General features: G+C 37.4%; 1 protein-coding gene across 1 annotated transcript in view; it reads left to right on the top strand.

Moving 5' to 3' along the window:
• Positions 1-25,184, top strand: part of LOC146592626 (dynein axonemal heavy chain 5-like) — a 164,818-nt gene that overhangs the window by 57,949 nt on the left and 81,685 nt on the right. Inside the window, exons 43-48 of the mRNA XM_085310691.1 lie at positions 7,447-7,634; positions 8,864-9,058; positions 16,699-16,833; positions 17,849-18,038; positions 20,411-20,628; positions 21,583-21,894. Of these exons, the coding sequence (XP_085166817.1) occupies positions 7,447-7,634; positions 8,864-9,058; positions 16,699-16,833; positions 17,849-18,038; positions 20,411-20,628; positions 21,583-21,894 (1,238 nt within the window). The remainder of the gene's footprint in view (positions 1-7,446; positions 7,635-8,863; positions 9,059-16,698; positions 16,834-17,848; positions 18,039-20,410; positions 20,629-21,582; positions 21,895-25,184) is intronic.

The following is a 25,184-nucleotide window of genomic DNA, read 5'->3' as shown; positions in this document are numbered from 1 at the left end:
GTATAAGAACAGAAACACAAATAAGATGCAAACATTTCTGTGCTTGCATTGTTTGCCTCGGCCAGCTACTGTCCTCCATTTCTCTGAACTGTGAGATTTGAGCTTTGAAAAGGCACTGATATCTCTTAGTTTTCTCTATTTATTTATTTTGGTGAGGAAGACATGCCTTTGCCTGTTGCCTTTACAGATGGAGTTACAGTAAGGGGCCAGCTTGAAGCAGGCAGGACAGCTGAAGAAGATAGTAAAGTAGACATTGATACAGAGAGAGAGGATAAAAATGTTCCCTGCCAAAGCAACCTTACCATTTCCATACCATGAATTTGAGGAAGTGCAGCTCTTATTTGGAAGTAGCACATGGTAGAGCTAACTGCTATTCTTAGGTCTTTTGAGAGTTCATTCCCCAGACCTGAACTGGTCCCATATGAAGAGCCCATTCTTCTAGTTAGAAGTTCTGCTATGCCACAAGAACAGAGACTTTGATCACAGTCTTCATTCAGAGTGTTAGGTGGTCTTTCAGCTAATCTTTTAGCTTTAGCTTTGGTCTTTATAGCTGAATGTAGGCATTTACCACCTTGGAGAAGGCTGAATCAGGCTCAAAGCTTCTATAATCAGTGAGAGCAGAAAATACACTTCACAGTATCCCATTAGATCATGCTTCAGTGTGGATTAAAGTTTCCTAGAAGCTGATCACTTTTGTGCTGAATGTATTTCATTATTGTAGTCCTTACTTGAGGTAAATACTGTGTATATCACCAAGGCCAGATTGTTACTTGTTAAGAGAAAACAGTCAAGCTATAGAAGCAAGATGCTGTTCCTAAATGAGTCAGTCATTGGTGCTTTCATTTGTGAAGAGTACCAGTGGCTTTGGACTTATTTTCACTACTTGGGAAGGACCTGGCTTGTAATTACAGGTTTGATGTTGAAACCTCTTTAAGATATCTGGTATTTCTGGAAGAATGGATGTATTGAATTCTGGGAAGGAAATGAGCTGGATTTTGGTCTAATAGGAGGGAGGAACAAAGTGTATTTAGAGAAAGATTCTTTGACTGAAAAGAGTTCTTCATAGCTGTAGAAGTGCTTTCATGAAGAGTGATAGGAAAGTTCTCATGAAACATATTACAATTTTTGGTGTACACATTGAGTAATTCTTCAGAGTTCAACATACCTGTGTTGACCTTTCTCCTCCATCACCAGTGTTTCCACTTCCAAACGTTTCATCTGGTGTTCTGGGTAAAGTTATTAGCAAACATAATATTAGCAAATTGAGCAGTGAGGAAAAAAAGGGGTGTGAAGGTGACATTGTCATGCCTGCACTCATGATTCCAGATTTTGCTCTTTAAGGACAGCAAGTATGATCTTCAGAGTAGCATTGGTATCTTTTAAAATATAAATTAAAGTTCTTTTTGGTTCAGAACTGAGGTTGTCTCTCTGTCTGTCTTGTTCCTCTGTGGTTCCAGCCATTCGCAAGGAGATGGTTTAGGCAAGACATCCAAAGCCTGAATTTTCATATGTGATAGCTTTGATTTTGAAATTTGAACTGGAAAGTAATTTCAGATGAGAGAGAACCCATGAAAGTAACCACGTTTTCTGACACTGATTATGTTAGTTTAGCGTTAAAATTGCCCAGCAATGGCAAGTCAGAGATATTTCATCACTTTCACTGACAAGTGTTTCTGAATGCCCTTTAGGAAACTTTTCATCTGTTGTTGTCTGTAAAAGAATAAAAAAAAGCACGTTTACTTTGGCTCTGTCTTCTATAGTTAGAAGAGTCAAATAACTCCAGTCACTTAAGGCACCTTTCTCATTTAATATTTAATGCAGTATTTGATATAAGATTTGATATTTATCTTAATTCAGAAGGTTAATAAAAGAGTTCTGAGCTCTGTAAATTCTTTCAGGAACACTGAATACCTTGTAGCTTACTGTTTCTGGGCTGCACTTTGGCTAGCCAAAATTTTAGTGAAATTTGCTTTGTGCTATGATGTTGTTATATTTGTACCCACGTGTAAAGTCTAAAGAGGGTCACTGAAGCAGAAAAGGACATGGCACTGCATTGCAGATACACATTTTTTAAGGCTTGGTGGGGATATGCATGGGATAACTTAAATTCATAAGCTTACAGTGTGAGGATCAGGTTGTAAGCTATTTGTACTGATTTTATTGGGGTCTTCACATTAGACCCCAATGTTCTAATGGTATCATTCTTTATTTTCTGTTGTTATTCTGTTTCTGGTTTTGAATTTTTGATTAACATACTACTGTCATATTCTATGTGTGAACAGAAATTAATGTGAAGTATGACAATTAGTGCACAACAAAATTAAATTATTTCTAAGCTCTTGTGCAGTTCACAGTTTTCTTGGTGTGCCTCTTGAGTGTGTGTGTGTTTGTGTGTGGTGTGTGTGTGTAATTATTTTGGAAGTAACTATTTTGGAAGAACTGAATTCACTTAAAGCTGTGGGATATTAGTCTTCCTTGAGAGTCAGGAAGACTGAGATCAGTTCCAATTCCATCCAGCAGATGGCATTACAAAACAAGTATTTTTTTGTTTTCTTTCCTAAAGGAAAAATTGTTTGGCTAGAATTGAATCTCATTATTCTATAGCAAGAGTAATTTTAAAAATGTTTAATGTACAGATTGTAAGTGTCAATATTATGTGTAACAAAGTGTTTGTAAAAGAATACTAGGTTTTAGGGCTTTTCCTTGTTTTATTCTAAAGARCAGCTATTGCTGTTTAATAAACAAAGTTGAAGAAATACTTTAATTTTAGAATGGATTCTAATAGTCATGTAACATGCAACAAAGAGCGCCAAATGCCCAAGCATAGCTAGTGACAGCTAGTTCCAGTGATCATCAAGCAAGGCAAAGAAACAAGCCAGGTCCAGAGTCTGTCTAGGCRGTCAGATTAGGAATAGCAGTAGGCAGGGCTAGAGGTAAGACTATACGTAGGTCCGGGGTCTTGCAGACTGTCCAGTCAGTAAGTCAGGATAACATGAGATATAAAGGGCTCAGGCCTACTTACAGCAGAGCTCAAGCAGGGACTGAAGGCCCTGTCCTAAGCTCAAGTGGAGGTCCTGGACCCACAGGCAGAAGGTAGGTGAAGGCCCCTGAGGAGGCTGGTCGGGGCCCTGACATTCTTCATACAAAAGGCATCAGTACAAAAAAACATCAATACATGGGCTTACTGCCGCACCACTGGAGTCATAGAACGTTTTTCAGTTGCTTTAAAGACAGTAGGTTTAAGTCTTTTATGTTTTAAATTTGCTACCTCTCTAGTAGCAGATTTATTTTAATATTGCTTTATTATGACATTGTAGTATTTGTAAATATTCCATTTGCTTTTAAGTTTCAGAATTAAGTACATATGACTTTTTATTGTCCTCAAATTCTCCTGATTCAGAGAATGAATTTTTATAATATGACAGAAGCTAGTTATAATCAGTTTAGGAAAAGATTATTGTATATATGGAATTGCACTGAATTTCATAAGAGAACCATAGTACTGCCCTGACTAGATCAAGTCTTAAGGAGACAATTTTGGCTCTGCTACTGCTGCTGTTAATGTGGCGTAACTCCACTAATTTTGTTGAAGAGTTCTTCCCAAGTTACACAGGTAGCAAAGACCAGTCAATATAACATTGTTAAAAGAAGTGGGTAATGGGCATGAAAAGACATAAAAATTGGATATAAGAATTATTTTTTTATATATATACATATATATATATATATTTTTTGCATTTGTGAAAATTGACAGGTATTGATTTGGCTATGATAGTTGATCATACACAATGTGAGAGTGGACAAAGGAGAAACATAAAACAAGCGCTCAAAGGAATATGGAGAAAGATGAGAGTTCCTAGAGGAACATTGTGAAGGGCAAGAGAAGATCAGACATGGAACAGCAGAGGGAAGGGAAGAAGATGAATAGAGCAAAACACAAAAGAGCGAAGACAAGAGAAAGGAAAGCAGGAAGAGGGGGAAAAAAACAAAGGAGAGTTCAAAAAGGAGTGAGAAAAAATCCATTAGTAGTATAGTTATTGATTTTGAGTACTTACTTATCCATAAGCTTAAATACTTTGAAGAATTAATATTACATATAAACTAGGTCTTTATGTATTTTACCAGTTCTATATGTAGTGCCATTAGAGAATTTGGGAGAGCTTTGGACATCAAGTAACTCAACACTGAAAAAGTTAAATACCTTTTTTTGGACATGTACTTTATTTCTGTTTTAATTCATCTGGGCCATATGTAAAATCTTAATTTTATTTTACCTGCATTCTATGTTAACCAATGGAAATAATAAAGAAGATAAAATAATTCTTGTAAAAGCCAGTGTTGTTATAATTCTCATATTTGGCTAATWGTGTGTGTAGTATCTGTGATTTCTCGGCCTCATATAATCTGCAGTAACTTCATTGGAGTTCCATGATAGGGCCCTATATTCTTCACTAGTACAGTGCAACAGATAAGAAATTATTTAGTAGGTTCACTTCAATTAAAACGAAAGTTCGAAAAATGAAATTGAACAGTAGGCCTACTAAGACAGCTCCTTATAGCTTTATGTGATATTACATTCTATTTATTTTATAGTACTTCTGCGCTCTAGGGCCATCTTCAAATGGCCTAAGTCACACTAAGCTCCACTGCGCTAGTGGGATGAATTAAGTACTTCTAAATTTTATTTGTAGCACCTACTTAAGGTGCTGACCTCACTGGATCCGGGCAACAGGAAATACTAAGCTAGTGCGGATTTTGAGAAGGGAGGAAATGGCATCAGTGAAATTGCTGCATAGATTTCCTGCTTTAGCTCTTGTGGAATGGATGTGGAATAGCAGGGGATCACACAGCTTTCTCAGTGGGAACCTAGGAAATAGTTCCTTCTGTCAGTATACGCAGACGGTGAAAGAGGGAAGGGCCACTTGTAAGAATGTGATCAGAGACTGCAGGGATGTCACTAAGGCTCATTTGAAATTAAATATGGCAAGGGCCACAAGAAGGGCTTCTTCAAAAACATCAGTAGCAAGAGGAAGACTAAGGAAAATGTGGACCTGCTGCTGAATAGGGTAGGCACCCTGGTGATGAAGGATGCAGAGAAGACAGCATTACTGAATGCCTTCTTTGCTTCAGTCTTTACAGCTAAGGGCAGTCCTCGGGAATCCCAGAGCCTGGAGACAAGATCTGGAGAAAGGAAGGCTTGCCTTTGGTCAAGGAGCATTGGATTAAAGATCTTTTAGGCAAACTTGACACTCACAAATCCATGGACCTTGACAGGATGTACCCACAAGTGCTGAGGGAGCTGGTGGATATTATTACTAGGCCACTCTCTTTAAAAGTTCATGGAGAACTGGAGAGGTGCATAAAGACTAGAAGAAAGCCAGTGTTACTCCAGTGTTACTCCAATCTGCAAGAAGGAGGACCCAGGCAACTACAGGCCAGCCAACCTCACCTCCATCTCTGGAAAGGTGATGGAACAGCTCATTCTGGATGTCATCTCTAAGCATGTGGAGGACAAGAAGGTGATCAGGAGAAGTCAGCATGGATTCACCAAGGGGAAATCCTGCTTAACCAATCTAATAGACTTCTGTGATGGAATGACTGGCTGGGTAGATGAGGGGAGAGCAGTGGACATTGTGTACCTCGACTTCAGCAAGACTTTCCACACTGTCTCCCATAACATCCTCCTAGATAAGCTCAGGAAGTGAGTGTCCACTAAAAGAGTGGACAGTGAGGTCGATTGAGAACTGGCTGAACGGAGAACTCAGAGGGTTGTAATTAGTTGCACAGAGTCTAGTTGGAGGCCTGTAGCTAGTGGAGTTCCCCAGGGCTCGGTCATGGGGCCAGTCTTGCTCAACTTATTAATGACCTGGACGAAGGGACAGAGTGTCTCCTCAGCAAGTTTGCTGATGACACCAAACTGGGAGGAGTGGCTGACACACCTGAGGGCTGTGCTGCCATTCAGAGAGATCTGGACAGCCTGGAGAGTTGGGTGGAAAGGAACCTCATGAAATTCAGCAAGGCAAGTGCAGGGTCCTGCACCTAGGGAGGAATAAACCCAGACACCACTACAGGTTGGAGGCTGACCTGCTGGAAGGCAGCTCTGCAGAGAAGGACCTGGGTATTTTGTTGGACAACAAGTTGACCATGTGCCAGCAATGTGCTCTTGTGTCCAGGAAAGCCAATGCTATCCTGGGCTGCATTAGGAAGATTGTTGTTAGCAGATCAAGAGAGGTGACCCTGCGGCTCTACTCAGCCGTGGTGAGGCYACATCTGGAGTACTGTGTCCAGTTCTGGGCTCCCCGGTACAAGAGAAATATGGAGCTACTAGAGAGAGTCCAGCGTAGGGCTACAAAGATGATCAGAGGGCTGGAGCATCTGCCCTCTGAGGAACGGCTGCRAGAGCTGGGCCTGTTTAGCCTGGAGAAGACTGAGAGGAGACCTTACCAGCGTGTATAAATATCTGAAGGGAGGGTGTAAAGAAGATAGGGCCGGACTCTTTTCAGTAGTGCCAAGTGATAGTACAAGAGGCAATGGGCACAAACTGCAAAACAAGAAATTCCGCCTGAACATGAGGGGGAATTTCTTCACTGTGAGAGTGATGGAGCACTGGAACAGGTTGGCCAGAGAGGCTGTGGAGTCTTCTTCTCTGGAGATATTCAAAACCCACCTGGACATGATCCTGTCTAACGTGCTGTAGGTGACACTGATTGAGCAAGGAGGTTGGACTAGATGTTCTGCAGAGGTCCCGTTCAACCTCAATCATTCTGTGATTCTATTTTAGTCCTGGTAATATGATACAGAAGAGGGAGGATTTGGCCATCTCAAAAAACATTCATTTAATGAAGTTTATTGCTACTCATGTCTGTATAGAACTTTATGACCTGCTCCAAAGTTAGCTGTAAATATGACTTCAGATTCCTTTCCTTTGAACAGCAGAATATGATTTGCCAATGATTTTTGGGCTGTGAATTAATTATTATAAAATGCTACTATTCCATTTTGCAGTTGTGCCTATTGATAATGTAGTGATTTCTAAATATTACCCCATGCTTTTAATTTAGGTAGGTGTCTCTCAAACTCATCCTGACAATTTGATACACTGCATAGGTGAGTTTCTATGCTAAGTGTGTGTTTATGCTTTTAGATGCTGTATATAGTATTGGTGAATGCCCTCTGTCATTGTTGATGGTTGCTGAAGGGATATAGGATTTTTGCAAAGATATTTGTATATCTTTTTTAATAGGGATATATTTTTTCTGGGTATCACTAATGCACAATAACCCGATTTATTCTGAGTTTTTATTTCTTGTTATGCTGTGTTCATACCATTTGTTTTTTTCCATGTTACATTATGTTGTATATAATGTGCTGTATTTTACGTACAAGTTCTTCTTGTTTGGCCTAATACATTGTRTTAATGAAATACTTTTGTTTTTCCTTTCCTAGGTTTAGCCCAGTCAGGTGCCTGGGGTTGCTTTGATGAGTTTAACCGCATTGAACTTCCAGTTTTATCAGTAGCTGCTCAGCAGATATATATTGTACTTCAATGTAAGAAAAATAAGAAACCTCAGTTCATTTTCACTGATGGTGATGTTGTTGACATGGACAGAGAATTTGGCATATTTCTGACTATGGTAGGTGTGTGTGTGTGTCTGTGAATCATGGTGTCATGGTGTAAAATCTTTCCCATTTCATTACCCATGGAAATACTCTTGTTGAATTGGTACTGTCTGTCAGAGAACAATGAACAGAATTTGACCAATAATTTGGTCAAATAATAATGGTAATATTTTCTCTTGCCCTTATTATCTAGCAGGAAAATAAATAGGAATGATGAATGAGTCATCACTAACTACAAAATTTAATGTTTTTTAGATGAATACTTGCAAAGTTGAGATTAAAACCAACCATCTCATATTTTTAGTCAAAGACTGTCAGAATAGAGCAGAAATAGTTGACCGTTGCAGGGACTACAGTAATTTATTCAGTCAGTATTTCCCAACCTATGAAGAACATTTGATCACAATCCTCCTGTATGACAAGAGTGAAGGAGGCCATCCGAAGTCTGGTTCAGTGGCTCCTGAAGATTCGTCTTCGATGCCTGTGCACTACTTCTCTCGGTGCAGGAGGCAAAGAAGCAGGAAAGTGTAAGAATACCTTAGAAGTATCTATGCCTCCGCCTCTTTAGTTGTAGGCTTCACATACAAAACTTAAAAGCTGAAGCATCTGTCTTTATTTTATTTTAAGATTGCCTGTCTCTGAAAAGTTGTTAATGTACTTTAATTTATAGAAAAGGACAGATTAGCTAGGAGCAAAACGAGGTCTATGGAAATGCAGTTCGGAAATAGTAGGAAGAGTTTAAGAAGTTATCACTGTGTAGCCAGAGACTACTGTCCTCACAGCTGAGTCATGCTATAGAGAATATGTGAATGATTTAGACTTCCCTAGTGAAAGGTCAAATGGGTTAGTTTAAATTATATCAGTAAAGACTTCCACTGCCTGACTGATTTTTGCACTGAAATGGACTGGGAAGGCTCAGAGTGGATAATAATATTCTTCTGCACTGGAAGAGTATCAAAATCCTGAGATACTAACTTTTTTAAATAGCTCCAGTGAGATGTGTAAGGGCTGTCTGACTATATCTCTATTGTCTTGGGGATCTCCAAATATCATGTGTAGTATCACATATTTCATGATCTGCATTGTTTAAACAACTGAGTAGAGTTATATAACTGTCACATATTGTAGTTATCCTCTGTAATCTGGTATTTATTCCTGTGTTTACCAAATAATTGTCAGAAAAAGTAAACCTTTCTATCCTGATGTTTACATAATAGTTTATTTTATATTTTGCATGTTTCAGAACCCAAGCTATGCAGGACGACAGGAACTTCCAGAAAATCTGAAGATTCAATTTCGCACTGTTGCTATGATGGTGCCTGACCGGGGCATTATTATGCGAGTCAAGCTGGCAAGTGCTGGTTTCCGAGACAACCAAATCCTTAGTCAAAAATTCTATATGCTCTACAAGCTCTGTGAAGAGCAGTTATCTAAACAGGTAAAATAAGTACTTGTCCAACAGTAAGCTGCCACTGGAAGGGAATATAGAGAATATGCTTTTACAGAATTTATAACAATTTTGATGCTCAGAAACCTGGTCTTTTTAGACTTTTCAGTTCTAGCAACTGAGTCTGAAATTGTCATTTCATTTTTATTTTTTATGGAGAAATGGAGAAAATATGAGAAACACACTGTAGAACTCTGCAGAGCTTTGTAAAGGCCAAATTTTCCATTCTTCTCACTTATAAAGACTAGACCTATTGGAGAGGCAGTGTAAGAATTATAAATAACTAAACAGTGCTATTAACACTGTTACATACTATTTTGCTGAGTGCTATCAAAATGTGCCATTCTGTTTGGATGAGGTATGTAAGTAGAAGCAAAGGCTAAAGCAGCTTTTAAGAACAGAAATGGTTGTTAACTTCCGAATGCCCTGAGTGTCCACTAGTGGGTCTCAAACAGAAATTATATTAATGGCAGGGTAAGTAGCATCTGAAACTGGGATTCTGTTCCAGTTGTATCCTAATGAACTTAAAAATATTGACTACAGTCTCCATTATGTTATTCAATTCAATACCGTGTATTTATTAGTGCCTTTGTTGGCTTTCATGTAGAAGTCTTGGACTATACCGGAATAAGATGGTGGTAGGGTGTCATGTCATCTATGTTATTTCAGAGTTAAAACAAGAAAAGTACAGATTTGGGTCTTTTCTTTTCTTTCATCATAGCTCAGTAATTTCACTATCTCAGTGTATATAGCCAAACTGGATTGTAATTTTCATTTCTTTCAGGCTTCTTTCACCAAGACAGTTTGCTCACCAACTTTCTGTTGTAGATTGGCTTCTAAAGGGTTAAGTTTACTACTAGCTTGCATGTAATGCTGTCCAGGGTGTCTCTATTAGCCTTCAAATTAAATTTTAAGCAATCTGAATCCCATTGTGTTGATCTAGCATCACTGATGATATATCATCTGCTTGTTGCTGTCCATCCTGCTCCCTCAGTCCTGTCATCTGCCTGTGTTTTGCAGTTACCAGGTTTATAGGCTGCATTTGTTGCAGAATCATTTTCTGAGACTGGTCCTGCAGTGAAATGTGTGGATGTTGTTTAGGAACATTTGTATATGCACACACTTTCAAAAGTTAGCAACATAGCTTGTCTCCAGAGTATTGAATATGGATCTTTTTTTTCCCCCTCAGAGTTGGTCTCAGTATGGGTTTGTGTTAAATTTTCTCATTGTCTCAATTGTTTGTGTGTGTCATTTTTGTGTGGGACATGATGCTTTCCTTCACTGTGGCCAGTGTAATAGGCATCAGAAACTCTGCTATCTACCTGTGTAGCTTTGCGTGTTTTGTGTTATTGCAGRTGCTGGAAGTACTACAGAGGCACAGTATTTAAAAACAAAAAACAACCTAATTTATCATGATCTTTATGTAGGGTAAAGTACACTCTGTGTGCACATAGGCACAGCCCTGAGACCCTGATACACTGCAATTATAAACAAAGGGCAATTTTGAATTTCATCTTTAGATCTCCCTTATAATTTAAATTCCATTGTTCTTGCCATACAAGTCACAATGTCTCTGCGGCACTGTGTGCTATGTGTCTTTTTAATTTCCTCATGTCCTTCTATCATTTCTTTAGTAGCCATCAGAGAAGACTGCCATGCTGATCTTTGTTCCTAGTAGTTTATTTCATGGGTCATGATTCTGTACCCTCGGAAACGAGCTAAGAGGCATAGCTTTCTGCAGACCCATTGTATTATACTACTTTGTCCTTGTCCCTCTCGATATCCCTTTAGACGGTCCTGGTCTTGTGGGATTCCAGCTATGCAGGATCATAAAATCACAGAAAAGTTGAGTTTGGAAGGGACCTCTGGAGGTCATTTAGTCCTATAGCTGCACTCAAAGCAGAGTCGAGCAGAGCAGGCCACTCAGCACCTTGTCCAGGCAGGTTTTCCATATCTCCAAGGATGGAGACTCCACAAACTCTCACAGAATCACACAGAATGGTTGAGGTTGGAAGAGACCTCTGGAGATCATCTAGTCCAACCCCCCTGTTCAACCAGGGTTACCTAGCACATGTTAGACATTATCACATCCAGGTGGGTTTTAAGTCTCTCCAGAGAAGGAGACTCCGCAACCTTGCTGGACAAACTGTTCTAGTATCTGACTACATTCACAGTAAAAAAGATTTTCTGATGTTGAAGTAGAATTTCCTGGATTTCTGTTTGTGCTCATTACCTCTCACCCTGTCAATAGATACCACTGAGAAAAGTCTGACTTTTTACTCCCTCCTGTCATCTCTTTGAATACATTGATAAGATGCACCCTGAGCCTTCTCTTCTTGAGAGTATCTTCAACCTCTCGTCATATGCCAGATGTTCCAATCCCTTAATCATCTTTGTGGCCCTTCACTGGGGCCACATGTTCCAGTATGCCTATGTCTTTCTTGTACAGAGGAGGTCAGATGTGGGCATATCACTCCAGATGTGGCCCCACCAATCCCAGTAAGAGAAGAAGAAACACCTCCCTTCACCTGCTGGCAGCAGTCTTGCAGCCCAGGGTGCTGCTGACTGCCTTTGGCACAAAGGCACACTGCTGGCTCTTCTTCCACTTGTTGTCTATCAGAACTCGTAGGGCGTTTTCTGCAAGGCTACTTTACAACTGGTCAGCCCCCTGCCTGTATGGGTGAGTGCCTGTGGTTCTTCCTTCTAAGGGGCAGGCCTTGGCATCTCCCTTGTTGATACTTGTTGACTCAGTTTTCCAGCGTATCAAAGTCCCATCGAATGGCAGCATAACATTCTAGTGTACCCAACACTCTTCCTTGTTTTGTATCACCTGTAAACTTGCTGAGGGTGTATGCTGTCCCATTGTCCATTTCATTAATAAAGATGTTAAATGCTACTGACCTAGTGTCAGCCCCTGGCTTCCAGCTGGACTTTGTGCAACTGGCCACAACTCTGAGCCTGGCTGTTCAACCCACCTCCTGGCAGTTTTCAATCCACGTCACAGTCCACTTACCTATTCCCTACTTCATTAGTTTAAGAGGAAGTTACAGGAGATGGTGTCAAAATCTCCTGGATTGCTTCTGCCCAGCTGTGTTGCCCTTTCAGCTGAGAGTAGGGTAGTTTAAGTCTCCCTAGTCCCATGAGGACCAGGGCTTGCAAATGTGAGTTTTGCACTAATTCGAGTTGTCTGAAGAAAGCCTCATGTACTTCTTCATGATCAGGTGGTTTGTAGCAGATACCCAGCACAATGTCGCATATACTAGTCAGCCAGCTGGCTCATCACTGATTCCAAAGCAAAGCATGTATTCACACCCTTTTTCACATTAAAAGGCAGCTCTCCCTCCTTGCCCTCCCAGCCTGTCCTTCCTAAAGAGTCTGTATCAGTCTATTGCTGCACTTCAGTCTTGGGAGGTATCCCACTATGTGTCTCATCCCGATGAGACAGTAATCCTGCAACTGCGTACAGAGCTCWAATTTCTCCTGATTGTTCCCAGTGCTGCATGCCTTAGGGAACTGGCCTTTCAGATTAGTACCTACTCATGCTGATTTCCCAGGAAACGTGTGAGAGAGGTGAGAGAGCTTCTCCTATAATGCTGTTCTCTCAGCTCTTCTATCTTTTCAGGCATGCACCTGAGGTGGGCTCCTTTCCACCATATTTCATCATTCTCAAGGTCTTTTTTGTCCTACTCAGCCTACACCTTTTGCTTTTCAGTCAGATCCACCACTTCCTCACTTGATTGTGGGTTTTCATCTCCCTCCCCTGTCATTTGCAGTTAGCAGTAGTAGYAATGGGATATTTTGAAAATCTTGCTGAAGTTCCTCATGAAGTTTGTTCTAGACTGGGAAGTAATACCTGATGTGATGTCGTTACGTAGTGAGTTAGTCTGGTTAGGTATGGCAGACTCATGAACTGAATGGGTGATATTTCTAGTGTTCAGTGTAACACAAATTGTTTCTGTCTAGTTTGAGAATGAACTGTAAAGTACAGGCAAGATTTCTTAGAGGTATGTTAATCTCTCTTTCCCTGTGGGTCTTATTTAATCTTTTAATATACATTTTTAGTTGAAAGTAAGTACTACTTGATATCTGGGCAGTTGACTGGAAGGAAGAAGACTGCATAAAGAATCAGTGCAATATGCAATGGCTGAACAGTGCCTGTTTCAGGAAATCCAATGTACATCAGTAAAAGAAAACAACAACAGTCATTCATCAGCTGAAATTAACTCTTACAAAATCTATAAGAATGAATTCCTTCAGGCATTTTACACAAAACAGGTGTAGACTCTGTAGAAACAGGCAGGCTTCTACCCAAAGGCTATCTGTGTCAGGACTTCCTTTTCTTAGGTTTGTGTAGCAACTAATACCATGGGGCCTGGCCCATACCCAAGGACGGTGCACATCATTTTAATTGAAATGGTGCTACCACTGTGTCTGTTTTACAGCAGTGAATTTGAGGGAGAGAGGATGACAGTGATTTGTTTCCAAAATCTGTTGGAAAGGCAGGGACTGACCATGGACAGCTCAAGCCCAAATCCAGCACCCCTCATTGCTTCATCTGAAAGTAAAATAATCGTCCTTAGCAAATATAGGAAACCAAAGATGCGCACAAATCTGTGAAGCACAGTGAAACCTGTGAAACCTCTGACAGAACCAAAAGCCAAGTTATTTGCCTTTTAATGTTATAGGACTTCTAGCCAAAGTTTCATACTGCCTCATCCCATAGCCTCACTCAGACTGGGGAAAAGCATATCCTTTCCCGACATCATCAAAGTGTGCTCCTACTGTTGAGACTTTTATTTGTGGATTTTTTAATCTTCCTTACAAGAGCATCAGCTGTACTGCTGTGCAATCCATTTTCCCCAAGTGTAGTCTATTGCCTACTGTTACAAAATGCCGCAAAGAAGCAGGTCATGGTCTAGATTTGCTAGTAAGTTCTAACTGCTCTGTTTTAGCCACTCCTGAAATGCAAAGCAGCTGAAAAACCAGCAGACTGGTTAAGATAAATAAATGATGTCTGCTTTGAACCATCAGTTATGGAGATCATTTGAAATGTATAAGAAAACCTGGCTTAAAGCTTGTTTTTATTTATTTAAAAATTTTAAATAAATATGACAGTATTTCTTCAAATTTACCAAGATTTCTTGTAGAAATTGTCGTTTCTGTAGAATCGTCGACTTACATAGTTTGCAAGGGAGTTACAGAAGTCATCTTGCTCAGCACGGGTCGGTTCAGAGTAGATTGCTAAGAGGAACTTGGTCTTGTTGACTTTTGAATATCTCCAGTGATGGAGATTCCACAGATGCTCTCTGGGCATCTTTTCCTGTGTTTGACCGTAGTGAAGAATTTTTTACATCCAAATGCAATTGTATACAACCCTGTTGCAAATTTTGACTATTGCCTTTGTCCCATCACTTGGTGTCATCAGCTGAACTCTCTCTGGTATGTCAGTGATGGTCACCTACTGTGGAGAGTAACAGAAATATCAGCCCTAGTCGTGAATCCAGACTCTGCACTAGGTCAAATTTACAAAATATGCAAATTTAAAAAATACTATCAATCTTCATCATCAATATATAATCTTCCTTTCCAAATTCACAAGAAGATTAGTATCTTTTTGTCTTAATGTTGCCATCTGCAAATGTGTTTTTTTGCCAGTATCTAGYTCAACATTCGTATCTTACTACAGCAAGTGTTAACAGCTTGGCACCTGCTGAAATCGTAGAAAATGAGACTAGAGGAAACCTTCAAAGATTGTCCATTTACCTGTCTGGAAGAAAAAAAATCAATCATAGCTAAATCATTTGCTACTAATGTATGTGATTCTTCTTAAAATTTTCCATTGATATTTGTCCTTCAGCTTCCCCAGGCAGTCTGTTCCAAAGTTTCATTTTCCTCATGGTCACAAAGTTTTCTCTAAAGTCTAACCTGAACCTTCCTTCTGGTAGTTAAGTCCGTAGCTTCTTTTCCTTTCTTTTCACTCTGCTTTCCTCTTTGCAGCAGCTATTTGCATTTCAGGGACTTTTATCATAACTCATAACTCATCCTATATATTCAGTATTCTTTCCTCTCAGCAGATTTTGTTCATTTTTTCCGGATATATCATGTTTTCTAGTTAATCGGTCATTTCTATTTCCGTTTTCTAAATTCTTCTCGGTAGGATTCATCTTTTTCAAGTTTAGAATCCCAACTGTTGGGCACAACACAGAAGTGCCACCTGCAATGGAAGGACCCTTTCAACTGTTCTAAAAAGGATGGTCCTATTTATCCTGCTCAGTGTAATTGTAGATATATGTCACTGGAAAGTTAATTTCAGTTGTGGTTCCAGTCCAGTGCCACATATTTTTCATCAGAGCTTTCTGCAGTTCACTTGCTTGTCAAGTGGTTGTTCTCTGCCTTTATATGTGCAGTTGACTATTTCCATCTATGTGTAGTAATTGGTACTTGTCTTTATTACATACACCTTATATGGATTGTTCATTGAATTATGTTCTGTCATTTTAAACTCTGGTTGTGCCCTCTGCTTTCCACCAATGTGGTATCATCTGCTGCAAGCCTATCAATATGCAATTTATTAGTGAAATTTTTGACTAGTGCTCAATATATCAATCCAGTTTCTGTGATATCAGTTGTGTAGCCATCGTTACAAATAGATTTATGTAGATTATGAGATAGCATAAGAAATATCTATGCACTGGATCTCAAAAACATTTGAGATCACTCTGAGGAAGAAAGGAAGTAGATATTATCCTAATGAAAGAATCTCTGTATTATTTCCTTCCTTGTATGYCTTTATTGCTTAGACTTTCCCAGGACCCAGAAGTAGTGGAAACTTTATAATGTAAAACTTTTTCCTTGGTAGTTCTACTTCCAGGATTTGCATCAAAAGGCACAGAGGAAGAGAATAGATATAAAAAATTTGCTTGTATTTTTGAATCTATGTTAACTGAAAACATGTCTGTCTGGCTCTGTAAATAGGAAAGCTATAGGAAAGCTAGGGGAAGGGGGGGSTATTCATATTCTAGCCCTTTTCTGCCAAAACCCATAGGTGGGTAGATTCATGTCTAGGATGCACATTGCTTTTGGAACTAAATCCTTCATATCTGAAYGAAGCTGGTATGGAACTTTCCACTAAGTACGGGATAGTTTAGGCTTACATATAACAAAATATTATCATCTGTATGATTTCCATATGGTTCTTGATAGCAGCAAGAGATTGACCCTTTTAATCATGACTCGCAATGCCATATATCAATATAACAACTGTACTTGTTTGGGCAGGAAACAGATGGGAGTCTGAAGATGTGTGATTTGTTGTTTGTGAAGACATCTGGCAAATCGTGAATTTAACACAAAGATAGAGGAAGCATCTGTGTTGCAGATGACTTTAAAAGTGGTAACCTGCAACCAAATCTGAGACTTGACAAATATGAACATACAACACTGGAAAATATGTTCAAGATTAGAGAGTAACAGAACTGGAATTTCAGTTGAAAGAATGAAGAACTGTGAAATTTATCACATTTAAAAGTCAATAGCCTAGTTATTTCTTTAATTAATTTACTTTTCAGCCCTCACTTGATTTTAAAGCAGTTAATCTTTGTGGTACCAATTGTTTTTATGCATTTTTCAAGGTTCACTATGACTTTGGGCTAAGAAATATCCTGTCTGTTTTAAGAACACTTGGAGCAGTGAAAAGATCTAATCCCAAAGAGCCAGAGAAAACAGTAATGATGAGAGTTCTGCGGGACATGAACCTCTCCAAACTGGTATTGTAACCGGTGACTTTCACAGAAAGAGTACTTCTTTTACATTTTAAAGCATATTTCTTATACTCTTTAAAAAGCTCTTTTTTTTCAGCAATACAATATGTTATTTTGCAATTTTTCGTATGATTTTTCAATGAGTATACAGTTATAGTTTGAGCTCTGTATTTTATTATTTTTGAAAGAGAGAAAAACATATCATAAACCTCAGTTGAGGAACCCATCAGATCCTGGAGGAAAATCTAACCTGATCTTCTAGCTGCCTTTTGTTTTTTCCTCTTTCTATCCCAGCTAAAGAGAGAAAGGGAGAATTTATTGTATTAATGTCATTTAAGATCCTTCTTAATCCATATTTTGAATTTCTACATTTCTTGGCAGTCTTGCCTTTGAAGAGTGTTGTAAGAATTGCAATGAATGAGCTGATTTAAAACAGTTAATGCATACTTGTATAGTCTAATCTCTTTCAGTATTATTATTTAAAGCATTCGTATTTCTTTTGCTGTAATTAAAAGGTTACAGCTTATTTAGACTCTATGTRTGTACATTGGGAGCCAGTTTTGTGATAGAAGCAGTTACTGTGTTTCAGATGTTTGTGCATGCTTTCTAGCATATGCTAGAACCATGCTTTAATGATTTATAGAAAGAAAAAAGTTGTCAAAAATCCAAGGAAAAGTAAGATTTGAATGAATATTGCTGGCTTGTATAACAAATGGAGAAATGTGTATGTATGTATGTGTGTGTTTGTGTGTGTGTGTATATAGATACCTATGTATATAAAAAACTGTATTAAAATTTTATAAACTTTTAAATAGTCAATTTAGAAATTGCTCCTTGTGATTACATTGTTTGAAATTCCCTTGATAAAACTAATCACTTAACTCATAATTACAGTATTCGGTTTGAAATGATAGTTTTCTACTGCCATCTTTAAATGACGTGTTCTTGAAGGTTGTTTACAGTTGTGATAATAATTTCAATGCATAAATGATGTATTTTCCCCCTACCTTTTTCATGACAGGTGAATGAAGATGAACCTTTATTTATGAGTCTCATTAATGACCTATTCCCTGGAATTACTCTGGATAAAACTGGCTATCCTGAACTACTGTCAGCCATTCAGACACAGGCAGAGAAAGCAGGGCTTATTTGTCATCTGCCATGGATTCTGAAACTCATTCAGCTGTATGAAACTCAACAAGTTCGACATGGTTAGCATGCTAGATGAGGTTTTGAGACTGCATAAAAGCAATAGTCTTTTACATTTATCTGCTACAAAGTGCATCTTTTCTACAAAAAATGTATCTTGAAACTGAGCAGATGTCATTTTTAAAGTCTGTGTGGATATTTTGGGAGGAAACTGTTATGACTTCTTTTTTCTTTTTTTTTTTGCGAAACATACAATAGTGAGATTTTAGCTTTGCTGTATTATATTTTTATGGGAAAACAAGGGTGGCCTTCAGAGTAATTTAAATTTCTATGGAACAGGTTAAAATGGAGAGGATACATTCAAATTCAGACACAGCTGATTTTGTTCAATGTTCTGAAAATGACTGTTGCCTTCAGAGAGAGTTAAGTCGTGAAGCTCATGTCAAATATTATTGAGACTGATRATATTACTATAAATAATAATCTCTCAAATCTTTACTGTGATAGCTTTTACCAACCATGCACTGTAATTCCAAGTATTGTTCCTTGGGCTCAATTCTGACCATTCCAACAGAGGCAGAATAAATTAATTTTTTATAGGCTAGAAAAGGCTAATGTATAATGTTGACGCTATCCTAAGAAGGCTAAGAAAGACAGTAGAACAACTAGATTTAGAATTGATAGCTGAGTGAAAAAAGGGTTCTGAAATGTGCCCCCCAATCCCCAAGTCTTCAACACCAAGGATTTTTTAGTATGAGAAGAAAAAATAAAGGAAATTTAACTAAAATAGCTGAGCTTTTTGAAGAAGCCATCTTTTTTATTCTCTCTCTTAATATAACAATTAGAGAATAGTAAGCTTAAACTAATGGAACAAGTAAAAGGAAATACTCATTAACACAGCAGTCTGAGAGCTTATTTCCTTAAAGGTTTAGTTCAGTTTATTAGTGAGACTGAAGAACTGGGTAATGGTGTGTTGAGTTTACATCCAGATTGCTAGGTTCAGAGTCCTATATCAAATTACACCAATACAGGAACCATGAAAGTTTTAATATTTTCARTCCTGATTAAATATACCTCTCCATAGAAGAAACCGTTTGGTTTGTGGAGACACCACAGATCATGGTTCCCAGTAGATCTCCAGAATCCGTTGTGTCCTTCTGTTTAGACGCCTCTTCTCTCCGCTCGTCTCTGCTACTCTCTTTGGTAGTTCAACTTGATGTTTGTTGATCTAACATTTAGTTGCCCAGGGCCTTTCTATGATGTGTCTCGTTGCATGGAGCAGAAAAGGTCTCTGATTTCCTGACTTCTGTTTGTCCTACTCATGCATCCTTGGATTTATGGAGAGGTTACTGTGGGATTTCAAGGAATGAGGATTGGAAAAGAGAATCTTTCTTGATTGGAAAAGAATCAATATTTACAAACAAGGTGCTAATGCACACACATGTGTGTATGTAATTTAGTGCCTAGATCCTGGAAATGCATTTCATCCAAATGCTGTTGAAATGAGCAGAAAAGGCCATTCCGTTAACATCAGTGGATTTGTGCTAAATTTTCCATATCTAACATATGACAYGAGCAAGTGGTTGTCTGAAAGCTCAAAATGTTTTTGGAGCAGCTTTGGTTTAGAGCAAACATCAGACAATCTGTATTTTACTGGATTAACTTTGTAACSTTCATTTGCAGGTGTATGGTCCATAACTTTGTGGATGAGGTTTTTCAAAGATTTCTAAGCACCATGTTGTCCAAGTACCACTAGAGCTAATAGGAATTAGTCATCTATCTCCCTTTTATGACTTTGGAAGTCTCATCTGAATGTCCCATCTACTTTTGCACAAACTCTGGGCCTCTTGCATAGTTGATTTAGTAAAATATAACTAAATAGGATCAACTATAGACTCAATTTATTGTTGAAGACATAGTTTCTTTTCCTTAGGCAATATTCATATAAACTGATGGAATTAAAAGTATGTTTGCTGCTAAATTTTTTATAAAAAAGAAATATATTAAAATGTCAGCATGATGAATGTGGGTACATATTTTTTTTTTACTTTTGCTTCAAAAAGATATGTTAGGTTTTTTGTATCACTGGGAGCAACTCTTCCTTGTTAAATACATTTAGAAATGATCATTTTTGTTTACCACCAGTCAAGTTAATGTCATCACATAGGAACATCAAAAGGCAGCTGTGTTTTCCAATTAGAAGAAGGAACAAAACTGCCTGAGGGAGGATACAGACCCACAGTGGCTTGCCTACTAGTAAAAAGCTAGCATTTATGGAGGCTTTTTAATAATATTTTAAAAATTTCATTTCACTCAACAGTGAGTAAGTGAAGTGAGCAATATATTTTTTATATTTGTTTTTGATGCAAAGTATTGTTAAATGGTAGCATGACATTTTGATGTTTTGTTTTAAAGTAGTTTGTATTGTCTTAAGGTATTATGACTCTAGGTCCAACTGGTGCAGGAAAGACAAAATGCATTCATATTTTGATGAAAGCAATGACAGATTGTGGTGCCCCTCATAAAGAGATAAGAATGAATCCAAAGGCAATCACAGCTTCCCAGATGTTTGGTACCCTTGATGCTGCTACAAATGACTGGACAGATGGCATTTTCTCTACTTTATGGAGAAAAACTTTAAAAACAAAGAAGGTAATGGATATTGTATCATGCTGGTCAATAAGAACATTTTAATAATATTTACATAATTTCTCATTATCTGAGGAATATAAGTGAAAGGTCTTCAGTTATAAAATCAAATTGGAAAACATGATTTTTCATTTTGCTTTGTGTGGGAGGCTTAGTGCACCCACGAATCTGAATTACATGTACATGCCAGAGAGCAGAGAGGTTTTGCAAGCATGGGTACCTGAGTTTCCACGATTGAGTCTGGAAAGGTTTTGGGGGTTTTACCTCCTTGTGTAAGCAGCTAGTTCTTCCATTCAGCCATAAGAGCAGTGGTTGTTAATGGTTTAACAGGAAGACAGAAAAGATAAGTTCTTCCTCACAGATACAGAGTGGCAATGACATAAAACCAGAAATTATATCAGAAGACTTTAAGAGGCTTTGTTAGGAGCATTTCCTGAGTCTCCTATCAAACCTACAGATGATGTTTTACTGAGTCATAGTTACATTCGGATGTTATGAAGCTTACACAGTTTCATTCAGTTCTCACCTCGGAAAKGAGAAGCCTTAGATGAAATACTTAGGTAATATTCTGCAAGGACTATGTGCTTGTGTCTGTAACTGTATGTAATAGGCAATGTTTTCATCCACCTTAATGTAGAGGAAAGGGACAACTCAGTGCTTAGAACAGTCCAAATTAATTTTTGTCACTATTCTTTGATGTACTTTTTGGTATGATACAGCAAAACAAAAGGATTAAATTCACTGGTCAAATTAAAAAGACTACAATGCTGAGCCAATCAGCATCAATTATGACTTGGTATTTATATTCAAGAAATGTCATCTGAGGTGTTAAGTAAATACGTTATTTTGATCAATGTACTTAAACTTGTGTGTGTATGTATTTATATGTATACATATTATATATATACACACATAGATATATATATATGCTTGTGTGTGTGTGGTTTTTTTTTTTAGGGTGAACATATTTGGATAGTTTTGGATGGACCTGTCGATGCAATATGGATTGAAAATCTGAACTCTGTTCTGGATGATAATAAGACCCTTACTTTGGCTAATGGAGATCGTATTCCAATGTCTCCCACCTGCAAAATTATTTTTGAACCTCACAACATTGACAATGCTTCTCCTGCAACAGTTTCTCGTAATGGGATGGTGTTCATGAGCTCTACAGTGTTAGATTGGAGGCCTATTTTAAGGGCTTGGCTGCAAACGCTACCTGTTACATACTCTGATGTCTTATGGAATTGCTTTAATACTGTATTTCAGGTATTTAGATCAACTATTTCAGAAAAAAATGCATTCCTTATTTATTTAACATAGTATTGTTTCCTCCTAATTGCTATTTCAGTTATTTGTTTGCATTTGTTTACTTAATAAAATAGAAAATAAAGGTGAAGGATTTAAGAAAAAAAGAGAAAATGATCGTTAGTGAATTAATGAAACTATATGAGGTGAATAATTTGGATGATAGAATGACTGTTTTTTTGTTTGCAAGGTTAATTACAGATTTAGATTTCACTGCCAACTGTTTTGGCAAAACATACCTATTCTCTTTGGCTGTAATTGTTATTACAATTTTAATTCTTGTTAGGATACACAAAGGGAGTTAACCTGCTTGTTTTAAATGTAAAGAAATAAATTAGGAAAAAAGTTAAATTCATTCTTGCAAATTCACTTTTGTGAAAAAGATTCAATCTTTATTAATTTCAGTTGCAACAAAAATGCATTTAGTCAACTATTTATTTCTAAAAGACATGCTGTAGTTGAAATTAATTCAGGACAGTTCTGTGCTCTGTGGTGTTGAGAAGGTTGACAAAGGTGATTGTAGTGATGCCTTGTGATTTTATTATCTATTCCAAAGGATCTATGCTTCAGATTTTTGAGATGGTATCTCCTTGATACATTACCTCACTAAATTGTATTCAATCAAAAGGCTCATAAGGAAAATTCAGAACATTTTTTTCTCTCCATCTGACTTGAATGAGTCAATAAAACTGAATCTGAACTCTATAATGAAAAGATAATAATAAGATAATGAAAAGGTTTCATTATTACTGTGGACAGTTGGACACACTGGTGGTATATACGCATAATCTCAGTAACATTTCTTCTTCAGTTAGACTGAAATTCTTATTTTTTCCCTGTCAATTTTTGTGGAAATAATGATTACTGTGTAGTCTTCCATCCTCATAATCTACTTTTGGTTTCCAAAYTTAACATCTGTGGAACAAATAGACCTTCTTTATATTCCTTCCTTCCCACTGACTGTCCTGCCAGTTTTCGTGTTTAATTTGTATTGGAGCTCATGGGTGTGTGCATGTGTGTGTCCTATAATATTTTCCATGCTCATTGGATTTTACAAATTCAGTTTTTAATGAACTTCTGAGTGACATTTTGTGGAAGTAATGTAGAAATTATGGTAAACACAATGGTTGATGTCATTTTAGTATATCTAGAATATTTAACAAACATTTTCTCACAGTTATGTTTCATTTTAGTTCCCATTTACTTTAAAACTAGTGTTTTACAAGCTATTCATTTTGTTCTACCTCCAAAACATAATAATGTGACGTAGTATTTACTGCAGCAGCAAGAGAAACAATTCCAATTATGAATTTTAAAATATGCTTCCAAAGTAATGTATATGTGGATCAATTTATTGCTTCTTTGCCACAATTCTGTTTATAGTTTATATTACTGCTCTGAAAACATAATACAAACATTTAAAATACCCAAGCCTGAAGCAATAGCACTAAAGTCCAGAAAAACATGTATTTTATTAGCTTAAGAGATGAAAATGCAGTGAAATGTGAACTTAGTTCTGTACTGAAGAGCTGCATTTGAAATTATCAAAATGTAAATGAAAAGCTGCCATATTGTCAGTTTTCTTTCTGTTTTAATGAGCTATCTTTGCTTTTCAAATAATAGAGGCAATAACTGATTTTACAAATGAAGGTAACACTACTTCTGTGTTCAGGTGACTCCTCTTATAGTTATTATTTTCCCCAAGTTTAAAAGTTGGATAAATAAATTCTAAAGGAAGACTTTGTAAAATAAAATGCATTAACAATGATAATCAACCTCCAAATACAAGGCTTGGTACATTTAATGATAAAATTAAGAAAAGCACAGATGTATGTATAAATATCTGACTTCTTGGGGAAAAAAAAAAGCAGCTTGAGCTCTGGATAGAAATATGGTAGCCAAGGAGAATCACTCTTGAAGTATAGCTGTAGAAGCCCTTGGAAATCAGTCTAAATTGAAACAAAGCTCTAAGAATCTGGCATAGTAATTCCAACTTGCTTACAAGACACACTCGTTATTTGTGCTAATAAATATATTATTTGTCATTGGAAGTCTAGATACTGGATAAAATCATTAGTGAAGGTACAGCCAGTAGAAATAATGTAGGATAGGAAATTCCAGAAAACACTCTTTGTGAATCAAGCAGTGGAAAGAATGTATTTAATCTTTTCATGTATAAAATACATGCCACTGCAAGTGGTTAGTTTTTACCTAAAAGATAAGAGCAAATCCAAAAGAGCAGGCTAAATTAAAAAAAAAAGTAACCCATATTTTGAATCAAGATTATCTGTATTCTTTCTATTTCCATGGCATTTTTTTTAACCTTCCCGAACCTTCTAAAGTGACTATTGTCTGTTTGAAAGTTATACTGCTTCACAATGCCATAGATTTCTTTTCTGATAGTGTTGCTGCTCCTGTTACTGCTGAAGAGAATTGCTTAGCCAATTGAGAAAATTACAGTAATTACATGAGTGGTGTTATTTAGTTTGACTGGAAGGTGTGAAGCTTGAACTCGTGTCAGATGTATGTGAGTAAGATGAGTTTCAGCAGGGCTGTGCATTGTTTTGGTGAAAAATCTAGTAATTTTTAGACAAGATTAGACCCCAGGTTCTTTTTATCCAGTGTCCTCGATCTCTCCTTAACCTATTTGGRAGACCTCAGAGAAGTCATAAAAAGAGCAGAGCAGGCATACGTGACATAACTTTCCCTCCATATGAGCTCTTATCCTAATCTCTCATGGGTAACTTGCCTCTAGAGCAGACAGTTGAATAGATAACCCAAGGAGTTTCTTAGCTTTAATATTTAAATCTTAATGTTTTAATTAATATTGCTGATATTAATGATTTTACATAATTTCATTGTTCATGTACACAGTCAGCCCTTTTGAGTATGTTACTAAGTTCTTGACTTAAAGAGCTTTCCGTGGTCCACTGAGTTCTATAGTCCAACTGGATATGCTATGTGAAAGGGTATTTCCTCTTATCACTTTTTACTACCAAATTTCGTTCTGCAGTGTCTTATTATGAGATAGCAAACTCCTGACCAAAATTCCTTCAAATTTATGTGTATTTGTCATGGCCTGGCAGGACAGTTCCCATATCCAAACAAAATATCCAAGTAAGTAGTTAACCCATTTTAATTGTCATGTTGAATTTGTATCCTTCTTTCTTTCATGTATTGGAAACTGCTTTAAACACAGCAGTAATAATGATTAAGCAGATTTGCAGATATGAACCTGATTCTTCTTTTTT

This window comes from Rhea americana, unplaced genomic scaffold (genome assembly GCF_003343005.1).
Source record: "Rhea americana isolate MKP2758 unplaced genomic scaffold, rheAme1 scaffold_323, whole genome shotgun sequence".
In the NCBI taxonomy this organism is placed as follows: domain Eukaryota; kingdom Metazoa; phylum Chordata; class Aves; order Rheiformes; family Rheidae; genus Rhea; species Rhea americana.
Note: the sequence above shows the minus strand (reverse complement) of the source record. Positions and strands in the feature narration are given on the sequence as shown.